The sequence below is a fragment of the Thamnophis elegans genome, chromosome 13 (assembly GCF_009769535.1).
Source record: "Thamnophis elegans isolate rThaEle1 chromosome 13, rThaEle1.pri, whole genome shotgun sequence".
In the NCBI taxonomy this organism is placed as follows: domain Eukaryota; kingdom Metazoa; phylum Chordata; class Lepidosauria; order Squamata; family Colubridae; genus Thamnophis; species Thamnophis elegans.
Window position 1 is genome coordinate 43,609,649 of NC_045553.1, and position 13,560 is coordinate 43,623,208.

At 45.7% G+C, this 13,560-nt stretch overlaps 1 protein-coding gene across 1 annotated transcript in view; it reads right to left on the minus strand.

The window, feature by feature from the left end:
- NCAPD3 (non-SMC condensin II complex subunit D3) overlaps positions 1-13,560 on the minus strand; it is a 57,053-nt gene that overhangs the window by 29,972 nt on the left and 13,521 nt on the right. The window contains exons 9-16 of the mRNA XM_032230071.1: positions 12,031-12,103; positions 9,958-10,083; positions 9,550-9,802; positions 8,175-8,237; positions 7,235-7,318; positions 5,068-5,141; positions 2,562-2,696; positions 446-666 (exon numbers count right to left, since the gene is read on the minus strand). Coding sequence (XP_032085962.1) covers positions 446-666; positions 2,562-2,696; positions 5,068-5,141; positions 7,235-7,318; positions 8,175-8,237; positions 9,550-9,802; positions 9,958-10,083; positions 12,031-12,103 — 1,029 coding nt within the window. The remainder of the gene's footprint in view (positions 1-445; positions 667-2,561; positions 2,697-5,067; positions 5,142-7,234; positions 7,319-8,174; positions 8,238-9,549; positions 9,803-9,957; positions 10,084-12,030; positions 12,104-13,560) is intronic.

Here is a 13,560-nt window from a genome sequence, read left to right on the forward strand (position 1 = left end):
CCGCTTCATAGGGCTTTTCAGCCCTCTCTAAGCGGTTTACAGAATCAGCCTATCGCCCCCACAGTCTGGGTCCTCATTTCACCCACCTCGGAAGGATGGAAGGCTGAGTCAACCTTGAGCCGGTGAGATTAGAACCGCTGAACTGCAGATAACAGTCAGCTGAAGTGGTCTGCAGTACTGCACCCTAACCACTGCGCCACCTCGGCTGTGACTGTTAAATATGACACAAAAACTGTACCCAGATGACACACTGTAAGATTAATGATGTAAGAGAAGTGATGGAAAAATGAAATAAAAAACTTTTCAAAACAAAATCACTGAGAAATGTATTTAATAGAAAATCATTTTTTTAAAAAAATATCTTTTTTAAAAAAGCACCTTCGGGACATGGTGCATAAGATTAGAGGGGAGGGTTCTCGGCGCAGGCAGTCGGAAGAAAACCTACCTCAGCTCCTGACTCTCTTTTGTGAGCAACGTAAGGAGATCCCAGGCCAGCACTTGGCCCTTGTCTTGATGGGTGAATTTATGGCAGGGTTTCATTTGCTGGAGCAAGAGGTGATCCACGCACTCTAGGACTTTCTCCTGCACAGAGGTCTCGCAGTCCATAACGACGGGGATGACTCCCATCAGCCAGGCCTTCTGCATCATCAGGTTCTTCGGTTGCGACTGTAAGAGGAAGAGACGTTGGTTAGAAAGCTCGGCTGGGCCAATCGGATTTAGTTTGTTTTGATGTAAGGAAATTTATATGGCTGCGCATGGCGACTCATGCTGAGATTTAACAAATTACCTGAGTTGGAAGGAACCTTGAAGACCATCTAGTTCATCCCTCCCACCCAAGCAGGAGATCCTACACTATTTCTGACAGATGGCAGTCCAGTCTCCTCTTGAAAGCCTCCAGTGATGAAGCTCCCACAACTTCCGAAGGCAACTTCTGTTCCATGCGTTGATTGCTCTCACTGTCAGAAAATTCCTCCTCATTTCTAGATTGAATCTCTCCTTGTTCAGTTTCCATCCATTATTCCTTACCTGGCCTTCAGGTGCTTTGGAAAACAGGGTGACCCCCTCTCTATGGCAGCCCATCAAATATTGGAAGATGCTCTCCTGTCTCCTCTGGTCCTTGTCTTCACTAGACTAGCCATGTCCAGTTCCTGCAACCGTTCATCGTATGTTTTAGCCTCCAGTCCCATAATCATCCTGGTTGCTCTTCTCTGCACTCTTTCTAGAGCCGTGATGGCGAACCCATGGCACGTGTGCCACAGGTGGCATGCAGAGCCGTATTTGCCAGTACACCAGCTCTCACTATGGTGCGCATGCATGCGCCAGCAAGCTGATTTTCGGCCCTCCAGAGGGCCAGAGGAGACTGTTTTTGCCCTCCCCAGGCTTCCCTGCACATGGGTGTGTCTGTGTGTCACGCATGCATGCGCCGGTGGAGGGGTGCATTCCATTGTGGGTCTTCAGCACACCACTGTTCTTGATAGCCACGATGGACCAGTCCAAGGGCTCCTCTAATTGACAAACCAGAAGCTCACAGAACTACAGCAGAAAGTGTGTCTTCTTAGACCAGTGCTGAGTCATACATCTCTGGGAGCCAGAACCATTAGAAGCAGAGGTCATCAAGGGTATGGATTAACCGATCGATTCATTCCTTCAATTTATACTTGATAGGGATGTGTTCTGACTCCCCTCCTCCGCCCAGGAACGAAAGCCAAGACAAACGTAAATGAGAATGTTTTTTAATCAGTCCAGACTCTCGTTGGCTGCAAGCCCAAAATAAACAAAGAGATAAGCACTCTGGCAGCAAGTCTTACAAATCTTGGCAGCAAAGCAAACAAACTCTGGCAGCAATCCAGCTTGCCAAGTTTGTTTCTCGTTAGTACCTAAGGTTGACTTCTGCAAGAAGGGCGTGGCACAAGCAGTCTCCTTTACAATCAGGAGAGGATCTTAATGAGCAACAGCTGAGCGTAATTACCTCCTGTAATTACGTAATTGTTCTTGACGCCGAGTAGCCCTTCGACGGCGTGCATCCCGGAATAACTCACAGGTGGTTTCTGGATCATTCTCTCTTGTCTCCTCCCCACTGATCCAAGGCTCAGATGCCACGTGGTGACCAACCAGTCCTCTGCGCCCTGCTCGGAATCGGAACCCTATCCAGGGTTCTCCGTATCCTCCAGGGCCGACTCCCTCGCTGTCGGAGTCTGGTGGCAGCTCCAACGGCTCCTGCCGAGCCACAACAGGGATGGTATAAGGTCTCCTGCCTTGAGCAGAGAGTTGGGCTAGAGGACCTCTGATGTCCCTTCCAACCCAGATTCTATGTTCTAAAAGGCTGCCCACCTCGTATCTATGACCTTGGGTAGGGCAAAACTTCAGAATAAAGTTTAAATACGAAACACGTAAAAAAAGTAAAAACGCACAGTAGCTGAAGAAACTTCAGGCGCCTTCAATAGAGCTAGGAAAGGGGCTTCGTACAACACCTTGGGCCTCAAATCCCAAGGATTTAGTATAATTTCCTATGATTTGGGGGAAGGGAAGGCTAAGAAGGGGGTCAAAAGGTGCCACGTTACCTGTAGGAGCTCCGTAATAGACTGCAGCGCTAACTTTCTCACGGAGATCGCTGGATCACGACAACGATCCTGGATGGTGGACAGGTCTTCTGAGGTGGATGGGACCACCATGTGCTTCAAAATGCTGGTCAACACCTGGTCATCCAACAACAGAGGGAAAGAGGTGGAGATGGGAAAGAGATAAGTTTTCCCCAGTTGTAGCCATCTATCTATCCATCTATCTATCTAGTCAGTCAGTCAGTCTGTCTATTGTCTATCATCTATCTATCTATCCATCCATCCATCCATCCATCTTCTATCTATCTATCTATCTATCTATCTATCTATCATCTATCTATCTATCTCCTATCTATCTAGTCTGTCTGTCTATCTCCTATCTAGTCCGTCTATCTGTCTATCTCCTATCTAGTCTGTCTGTCTATCTATCTCGTCTGTGTCTATCATCTATCTATCTATCTATCTATCTATCTATCTATCTATCTATCTCCTATCTAGTCTGTCTGTCTATCTCCTATCTAGTCTGTCTGTCTATCTATCTCCTACCTATCTAGTCTGTCTATCTATCATCTATCTATCTATCTATCTATCTATCTATCTATCTATCTATCTATCTATCTATCTATCATCTATCTAAAAATGGCTCTCTGTGGGTGCGTGCGTTTGTGTGTTCCAGCATAACTCTGGAATGCCTCGAGCAATTTCAACCAAACTTGGTACACAGATGACTTACTCTCTGGAAAAAAACACTGTGGGGGTGACACCCCTAACCCCCTTGGGGGGTGTGTGTGTTCTGTTAAGATATAGCCTGTTGTGCCTTAAAACGGCTTCTACTGTACTGCCGTAAAATAGCTTTGGCCGTAAAATAGCTTTTACCGTACAGTGCAGAGAAGTTTCCATGGTAACGGCTCCACAGTACTCCAAATGGGGGCTTGCTGATATATAATTCTGTAGCCGTTATAAAACTCTTGCTGATATATAATTCTGTAGCCGTGATAAAGGCCACCTCTCTTTCTTGCCAATTGTGGGGAGGGCTGCATCCAGACCATAAATAAACTACCGAAATCTACAATATTCATGGAAAACAGGATTTTGTGCCTTTTTTTTTTTTTTTTTTTTGGCATTCAGGTGGATGCTGATTCATTACCTCGCCATCCAAATTAATTATGCCCCTATAAATATTCCAAACACGGGGTGGGTTTAAATGTTGAAAAGTGATTTATTCAAGCTTACGTTTTTCATTACCTAGTAATAAATCTCTCGGCAGGAGAACAAGTACTTGCCTAAGTTAAGGTCACGTTTCCCCCCTCCCCCTCCTGCCCATCGTTTTTCACTCACTGCCACATTCAGGGAGGGGAATTTTCGATATAGAGAACAATTGGGCTGATTTAGACATATGGCCCATGAGGAACGGCGGTTATGAATTTATACACATTTAGTTGCAAATTAAGGAGTAAATGAAGAGGAGGCAGAGGGAAGAAGGATGGCAGTAATGAAAGGAATGAACATCTGCATTTTGCAGAGATTCCAGATTTATTCTCTAGCAGGTGATGGAACAGCAGGATTCAAATGTTAGCCATTAACTCTGCTCAACGGCAGCTGAAGCCAGAATACTGCAGGGGTAAAAAAATAAAGGAGTGGCACCACAACAACTGAACTGAGATACTTGCCTCCAATTGATGGACCAAGGGAGCACAAAGAGATATATGTGGGTAGTAAAATCAATGAAAAATTGTAGCTGTAATGGGACAGTGATGGCCCAGAGAGCAGGAGACGGGGAATTCTAGTCCCACCCTTAGGCAGGAATCAATGAAAAATTGTAGCTATGATGGCGCAGTACCAACTGCGAGCAAACCAACCCCATCCTTGTGTGTCCAATCACACTTGGTCAATAAAGATTTTTATTCTGTTCTGTTCCATTCACTTCTCTTCTCTATTTACTATATTTATTCTATTCTATTCCATTCCATTCATTGTTCTGTTCTGTTATATTCTTTTGCCGAGAGCCGAGGTGGCGCAGTGGTTAGAGTGCAGCACTGCAGGCTACTTCAGCTGGCTGCAGTTCTGCAGTTCGGCTGTTCAAATCTCACCGGCTCAGGGTTGACTCAGCCTTCCATCCTTCCGAGGTGGGTAAAATGAGGACCCGGATTGTTGTTGGGGGCAATATGCTGACTCTGTAAACCACTTGGAGAGGGCTGAAAGCCCTATGAAGCGGTATATAGGTCTAACTGCTATTGCTATTCCATTCCATTCTCTATTCCATTCCCTTCTCTTCTCTATTTACTATATTCTATTCTATTCCATTCCATTCTATTCCATTCTAAATTCTATTCCTATTCCTATTCTATTCTATTCCATTTATTTTGCCTCTGCCACAATGGCTGCTGTTAAACCAGAGGAATCATGTAAAAATTGTACCCTCTTGCAGGTTTTTATGTTCTGTTATATGAAGTTTCTTTTAAAGAACCCTGATCCCCCTGGAGAGGAGCAGAAGAGGTGAGATCCTTACCTGGAGGGCCGATTTCCTCACATTGGTCTTCTCGTCTATCGCTCTCTGCCTCAGGACGGCCATGATTTCTTTTCCTGTTGAATGGGGGGGGGAGGGGCGGGGAGGGGTTTGGAGATGTCTCAAAACTGCCAGGTGCTCAACTGAGCATCAGAAGCATTTAACGTTTTCTCAGACAGGGCGGGCGACTTCCAGCCCTGAAACCCAATTGTCAGGTTTCCGAAAGATGCCTTAATTCATTCATGAGCCTCAACCCAAGTTTCAAAAGAAACCCAGTCATTTATTAGGAACACCATTTCGGCAGTGAGATCTGACCTCGTTTTAATTATGGCTGAACTTTGCCCCCGTTTCTTCCCTCCCCTCGGTCTGTGTCATAAATCACATTCTCCAACTAGGGGCACGTCTCGCAAGCCTGCTGTAGAAATCTGAGATCCGATTCTAGTTGAAGATATGTGTGGGATGCGCTCCCGCCCCCCTTTCGTCCCCATGGCAACTTTACGGGTTGACACCAATTTTCAAAGCTGTCTTCAAATTAAGAGTTCAAACTTTTGGCAAAAACAACCACAGCTTTTTTTAATTTAATTTTTAAATTTACTTCCCCCCCCCCCCAAAAAAAAAAATTGGGAGGTTCGACAAATCATGGGTCTCCGGATCTAGATCTGTTCTTCAACATTCCCTCATGTCTATGGAGATTCTCTGTCCTCCAGGCCATGTTTGCCCCAAAGCAGGTACATTTGATTTAAATCAAGTTCGATTTAAGTCACAATTTAAACATCTAGTAAAAAGGCTTGACTTAAATCAACTCAATTTAAAATCATAATTTTTAAAGAGCCACGATCCTCTCTGTCCTGCAGCCATTCCTCCTCTGGCCCAACGTCATCAACAGTCCCAATATTGCAGAATATACAGCCTCGTGCTACATAACTAAGCTTCATTTCATGCCGAAATAAACCATTCATGTCTCTTGAACAGATTAAATAGAAAACTATCTTTAGATTAGATTTTTTACTCCAAAATCATTTCATTGAAGTAAATTTGATTTTTTTTAAAAAAAATCTGATTTAAATAAAAAAAAATCCAATTAATTTTTTTTTTTTAATCTGATTTATTTATTTATTTTTAAAAAAATGATCCATTTTTATCCACTCTCTCCCTACAGTGCTTTTTGAAGAGGCTACTGGAATTTCTGGTCTTTATTTGAGGATGTTTTGCTTCTCATCCAAGAAGCTATGACTGGATGATGGGGAATGGAAGGCTTTAATCTTCTTTATATATTCCAGGAATAGAAATCCTTCCATTCCTCACCATCCAGTCAGAGCTGAAGAAGCTTCTTGGATGAGAAGCGAAACATCTTCAAAGAAAAACCAGAAAGTACAGTTGGCTTTTGGAAAACAAGGCAACTTTGGGACAACACTCCCTCATCTTTTTCAGAACCATTTCTTCCTAAATTCCCCGTACCCCCTTTCCTCAAACTTCTGACATTCTTTGTTACCTGTAAACCCAAATTAAAGCACATTAAAATTATCGCCTCCCTCAAAAAAGGATGGGAAGTAAGGGAGGGGTAGTAAGAATAGGAAGGGGAAGAAGAGAGGAGGAGTGGGGGAGAGGGAGGGGAAAAAGAAAAGAGAAAGGAGAGGGAAAGAAGAAGGGGAAAAGGAGAGGAAGTAAGGAAGGGGTAGTAAGAATAGGAGTGGGTAGGAAGGGGAAGAAGAGAGGAGTGGGGGAGAGGGAGGGGGAAAAGAAAAGAGAAAGGAGAGGGAAAGAAGAAGGGGAAAAGAAGAGGAAGTAAGGGGGAGGAGTAAGAGTAGGTGAGTGAATAGGAGTGGGGGAGAGGGAGGGAAAATAGAAAAGAGAAAGGAGAGGAGGAAAGAAGAAGGTCGAGAAGGGAGGTTGGGAGGACGGGAGAAGTAGTCGGGTTGTTATAAAATAAGATGGATGTACAGGGAGGCAGGAAAGCGGCCCCGATTATATTTTTAATTTTTTTAATAGATTGTGATAAACGTTAAAGGATAACTTATAAATATCAATAGCACTTATGAGAATGTATATTTGTAAATGTATTACATGAGCAAGAAAAATAAAACTAAAAAAAGAAAATTGTCTCCCTCCTTCTCTCTTTCTTTAAAGACCACACAGGAAAAGATACACCCCCATTTTAAAACCGGCGTACCGTCAAACTCGGGGGAGTCCCGTTCGTGGGTCACTTCGATGGTTTTGAAGGTGGGGAATGTCTTCAGCTGATGGCTGGTCCGACCTTTAAAAGAAGCCCCCTCAGTAAGTTATTTCAGAAAACCGCGGAATCGAGGCAAGGAGTTTTATTGCTCACAGGAGTAGGCAGGGATTACCCAACTGGGGGAAAATTCTCAAAAAGTTGTAGGAACAAATATGAGGCCGCAGCCTCAGAAAGACAACCAATGTTGTGTTTATTCCACTGTTGTTCTGACCTAGGCTTCTCAAGAGCCTGAAGCAGACTTCTTGTCCCGACAGAAGCTCCTTTTATTAATTTCCTGTGAATTCTGCTCATTCACATCCAGCAAAGTCTCTCAAGGGAGGATTTACAGTCATAGACCTTATCTGTTTTGGGAGGATTTACAGTCACAAACCTAATCTGTCTTGGGAGGATTTACAGTCACAGACCTTAGCTGGCTTGGGAGGATTTACAGTCATAGACCTCATCTGGCTTGGGAGGATTTACAGTCATAAATCTGGCTTGGGAGGATTTACAGTCATAGACCTCATCTGGCTTGGGAGGATTTAGTCATAGACCTCATCTGGCTTGGGAGGATTTACAGTCATAGACCTCATCTGGCTTGGGAGGATTTACAGTCACAGACCTTATCTGGCTTGGGAGGATTTACAGTCACAGACCTTATCTGGCTTGGGAGGATTTACAGTCACAGACCTTATCTGCCTTGGGAGGATTTACAGTCACAGACCTTATCTGCCTTGGGAGGATTTACAGTCACAGACCTTAGCTGGCTTGGGAGGATTTACAGTCATAGACCTCATCTGGCTTGGGAGGATTTACAGTCATAGACCTAATCTGGCTTGGAGAGCTGCTAGGCCGAGATCTGCAAAACTTAGCTAGACCTGTGGTCTAGACTACTTACTTTCCACATTGGTTAGGAATGTTTCAGCAGGGATGTTTGAATCCATGACCGAAGAACAAGCGGCTGCAGAGGAAAAGAAATGAAAAGGATGAGTTACTCTTTTTTACTTGTGAATTTCACGCCCGAGCAGCAACAAACCTCAAAGCCCTTCATGGCAGGGAATTGTACAGCTAGTCCTTGACTTACAACCATGCATTCAGTGGTGCTTCAAAATTACATCAGCGCCCCCCCAAAAAGGGGACTTATGATTGTACTACAGTGCAGAGGATCAAAATTCAGATGCTTGGCAACTGGTACGTACGTACATACGTATGTATGTATATATGTATGTATGATGGTCGCGGTCATGTGATCATGTGACTTGATGCCATCCGTCTTGTAAGCTTGTAGCATTCTTTTTTCGCCATGTATATGTCTACATCTGAACGAGGCCGGAATGTTTCTGTGTGTCATGTATGTGTGTGCAGGTGGGTATAAGAGCCCTGGGGGCGCAGTGGTTATAATGCAGTACTGCCGTCTGCCTGCAATTTGGCAGTTCAAATCTCCCCAGGCTCAAGGTCGACTCAGCCTCCCCTTCTTCCAAAGTTGGTAAAACGAGGACCCGGATTGTTGAGGGAAAGAGGCTGACTCTATAAACTGCTTAGAGAGGGCTGTAAAGCACCGTGAAGTGGTATATAAGTGTAAGTGCTATTGCTATTTTCCTTCCTTCCCTCCCTCCTTCCTTTCCTAACTTCCTTCCCTCCTTCTTTCTTCATTCTTCCTTTCTTCATCCTTCCTAACTCTCACTCCTTTCCTCCTTTTCTCACCTTCTTTTCTTCCTTCCCTCCCTAGCTCCCTTCCCTCCTTTTTTCTTCACTCCCCTTCCTTTCTTCCTCCTTTCCTACCTCTCACTCCTTTCCTTACCTACTTTCCTTCCTTCCCTAACTCCCTTCCCTCCCTTCTTCTTTCTTCACTCTCCTTCCTTTCTTCCTCCTTTCCTACCTCTCACTCCTTCTTTCCTTTTCTCACCTTTCCTTCCTTCCCTCCCTAACTCCTTCCCTCCTTTTTCTTCACTCTCCTTCCTTTCTTTCCTAGCTCTCACTCCTTCTTTCCTCCTTTCCTCACCTTCTTTCCTTCCTTCCCTCCCTAACTCCCTTCCCTTCCCAGTATTTAGAATGCAGTACTGCAGGCTGACTCTACTCAATTCTGACTGGCTCCAAGTTGACTCAGCCTTCCGTCCTTCCGAAGTGGGTAAAATGAGGACCCAGATTGTTGGGGGAAAGAGGCTGACTCTGGAAACCGTTTAGATCAGGCTGTAAAGCACAGTGAAGCGGTATACAAGTCAAAGTGCTACTGCTATCTGTATAACGGAGATCTTTCGCGAGCTGACACTTACTTCCATGCAGCAGCTCTTGAATATCCTGTACGTCTGCCACAACTTTGTTTTCCAGGCACTGAGCGAAGCTTGACAGGGCTTTGCTGCGAACGGTGGGCACTTTGTCCGAACAGCGGCGGAAGATCATGACCTGAACCAGGAATTTGTGTTTCAGAAACACCTGCTCCTCTTCGGTCAAAACGACGTCCTGAACCCGCTCTGGAATTTCTAACAAAGCCAAGGCCACATCAAGTGCAAATACCCTGTAGGAAATCTGTTATGCAAGGAAATGAGAAGTATATTAGCAACAGCCAAGCAGAGGGGCCAATCAGTTCAAGGATAAATTCTGTCGCTTGCCGAATCCATTCTGGTGACGTTTTGACTGTCTCGGATGGGGTTGGGAATGCCAAAATGTGTTCATTTCCTCACCTTGTTATTGCGCGAGTATCCATACAGCCAAGCAATGAATCGGGCATGCTCAGCGCAAGGGAGTTTGTAGAGCAACTGCGACAAAGACAATGCCGCGTAGGTCCGATATTCGGATTTATCTGGAACCTGGAATGAAAAGGAAGCGATCAAATTTAGCTGAAGCCTGATGTTCCATCGCAGGGACCTCAAGGCGGAGCTGGTTACAGGATGTTGGCACCTGGCTTTCTGCTGCAACCGATTCACGGAAGAGGACACCAGTGAGATGGCCACCTCAAATGAACCCGTTTTCATGCTAATTAATATTTTAATGTAATTATTAAAATAGTTTTAATGAGTGGTGCGGTGGCCTAGAGGGGGAGCTCTCGCCTCACAATCAGGAGGCTGTGAGTTCGATCCTAGGTAGAGGCAGATATTTTTCTCTCTCTGGGCAAAATGAGAATAGATCTGCCGAACAAAACTCCGCATTGGCGACACGGAAGGGCATCCGGACAGTAAACACTCAGCTCCATTCAGTTGCCCCAAACTCCACCCCGCAAGGAATTATGGAGCCTTTAAAAGAAGATGAGGAGGATTAAAATAATTTTAATGCTAAACCCTGTGTCAGGCCTGCAATTATATTCCTTTTAGAATTTTGGCCTGCCACACTTTCTCTTATTTCATTATGTTGTTTCATTAGTATGGTAGTTAGGAGGGGGGAATAGAAAGGAGTAGGATTGTGGAATGTATTGTTGTCATTCTTTTGTAGAAGACCGGAAGCAGCTGGGTGGAGATACCAGCGTGGAATAGCAATAGCAGTTAGACTTATATACCGCTTCATAGGGCTTTCAGCCCTCTCTAAGCGGTTTACAGAGTCAGCATGTTGCCCCCACAGTCTGAGCCCTCATTTCACCCACCTCGGAAGGATGGAAGGCTGAGTCAACCTTGAGCCGGTGAGATTAGAACCACTGAACTGCAGATAACAGTCAGCTGAAGTGGCCTGCAGTACTGCACCCTAACCACTGTGCCACCTCGGCTCTGTGATGGATTGTGGGTGTGGGGACAAGATCATGAACTTTTAACTGGGTGGGATTCTGATGTAATTTCCAGACTTGAGATTCCACAGCAATGTGCTAAGATGTCTGCTTTATTAAATTGGAACTTTAAGGATCGTTTTGCCTTGGACTCTGATTTAATTCTACATGATATTTGGAACACTGACACCCTGATTACTACAGTGGAGAAAAGGCGAACCATGCAAATAGCAGAGCCAGAATGATAAAAGGGGTGATGGGACAGAGGTTTTTTTTTAATCAAAAGACCTAGTAATTGAAATGTTGAATACCAGAGAACTGTTTTGAGCCATTTTGGGAGAGTTTGTTGCCTCACATATATTAAGGGGCAACTTTAAAATCAAGACCCAAGTTCAGGAAGCGAAGAGAGCCAGGAGCAAAACTTGAAAAATGTCCAAGGAAAATCTTCAAATGTCTCCAACATTTACTCCAAGTCCCTGATGGCGAAATGATGGCACGGCGGGTGCCGCAGGCGGCACGCGGAGGCATATTCGGTGGCACACCAGGCGTCAGCTCCGGTTGGGGCCGTTTTTCACCCTGCCCAGCCTCCAGGAAAGCCTCCAGAGCCTGGGGAGGGTGCACGCGCAGTTCGGTGGGAGGAGATTGTGTGGGCGCACGCAGGGGGAATTTTGGCACGCTACAGGAGCCAAGGTGACACAGTGGTTAGAGTGCAGCACTGCAGGCTACTTCAGCTGACTGCAGTTCTGCAGTTCGGCGGTTCAAATCTCACCGGCTCAGGGTTGACTCAGCCTTCCATCCTTCCGAGGTGGGTAAAATGAGGACCCGTATTGTTGTTGGGGGCAATATGCTGACTCTGTAAACCGCTTAGAGAGGGCTGAAAGCCCTATGAAGCGGTATATAAGTCTAACTGCTATTGCTAATGCTATAAGAAAAAGGTTCGCCGTCCCTGCTCCAAGTCATCAGTTCTCAGTTGACGGCCATCGTTAGGAAAATTCATCTCCATCCCTTCCCCCCCCCCCAACCAAACGGACCGGTTCATAGAAAGGTAAAAAACACACCTTACCTTGACACAAATATGCTGTAGCAAGATCCTCAGTACAGGGAAGGCAGCTTCTTTCAGGTCTTCAGTCAGCAAGCTAAATAGAAGATACGCAAATAGAGGCAGTCCTCGACTTACGACCGTTCATTTAGTGACCGTCCAAAGTTACGACGACACTGAAAAAAGGGACTTATGGATGCTTTTCGCACGTCCTTTGCAGCCTTCCTGGTGGCCACGTGCTCGAAATTCAGAGGCTTGGCAACTGTTCATATTTATGACGGTTGCGGCGTCCCCGGGGTCATGTGATTCCCCCCTCCCCCTTTGCGACCTTCCGACAAGTCAATGGGGAAGACAGATTCACTTAACAACCGTGTTGCTGACTTAAACTCAACGACGCACTAAGAGCCGAGGTGGCGCAGTGCAGTTCTACAGTTCGGCTGTTCAAATCTCACCGGCTCAGGGTTGACTCAGCCTTCCATCCTTCCGAGGTGGGTAAAATGAGGATTGTTATTGGGGGCAATATGCTGACGCTGTAAACCGCTTAGAGAGGGCTGAAAGCCCTATGAAGCGGTATATAAGTCTAACTGCTATTGCTATTAACAACGGTGGGAAGAAAGTTTCTGAGGCTAAGTGAAACTTTTTTTTTTTTAAGTGAGCATGTCTCCATTTTAACAACTTTTCTTGCCACAGTTGTGGCAAATATATCAAGGTGTATTTAGAAGTCTCAAGCGATATCTTCCAAATAGCTTTTATCCCATAGCTATCTGTTGTGGCCCAGCAGGAGCCGTTGGAGCTGCCACCAGACTCCGACAGAGAGGGGCCCTATGAATCGGCTCTGGAGGATGTGGAGGACCCTGGACAGGGTTCCGACTCCGAGCAGGTCACAGAGAGGCTGGTTAGCCACCAGGAGGCACCTGAGCCTTGGACCAGTCGGGAGGAGACAAGGGAGGGTGTTCCTGAAGTCATGCATTGGAGCAGTGGGGAGGAGACAAGGGAGTTGTTCCTGGATGCCCGGCACCGAAGAGCTGATAGGCGGAAGGGACAGTTGCGCAGTTACAGGAGATAATTGCACTCAGCTGGTGGTAATTAGGCTCCTCTCAAGACTATAAAAGGACTGATTGTGCACACGCCCTTTTGCAGGAGTCAACGTATGCACTAAAGTGGGAGAACTTTTGGGGCTAGCTTGGCAGGCTGGATTGCTGTCAAGAGCCGAGGTGGTGCAGTGGTTAGGGTACAGTACTGCAGGCCACTTCAGCTGACTGTTATCTGCAGTTCAGCGGTTCTAATCTCACCGGCTCAAGGTTGACTCAGCCTTCCATCTTTCCAAGGTGGGTGAAATGAGGACCCAGACTGTGGGGGCGATATGCTGACTCTGTAAACCACTTAGAGGGGGCTGAAAGCCCTATGAAGCGGTATATAAGTCTAACTGCTATTGCTTTTGCTATTAGTCTGCGCTGGATTGCTGCCAAGGGCCTATCTGTTAATAAAGTCCTTGAAGTATCTTTGTCTCGGCGTGCTTTGGTGTAAGACGAGGGGGGTCAGAACAGCTATCAT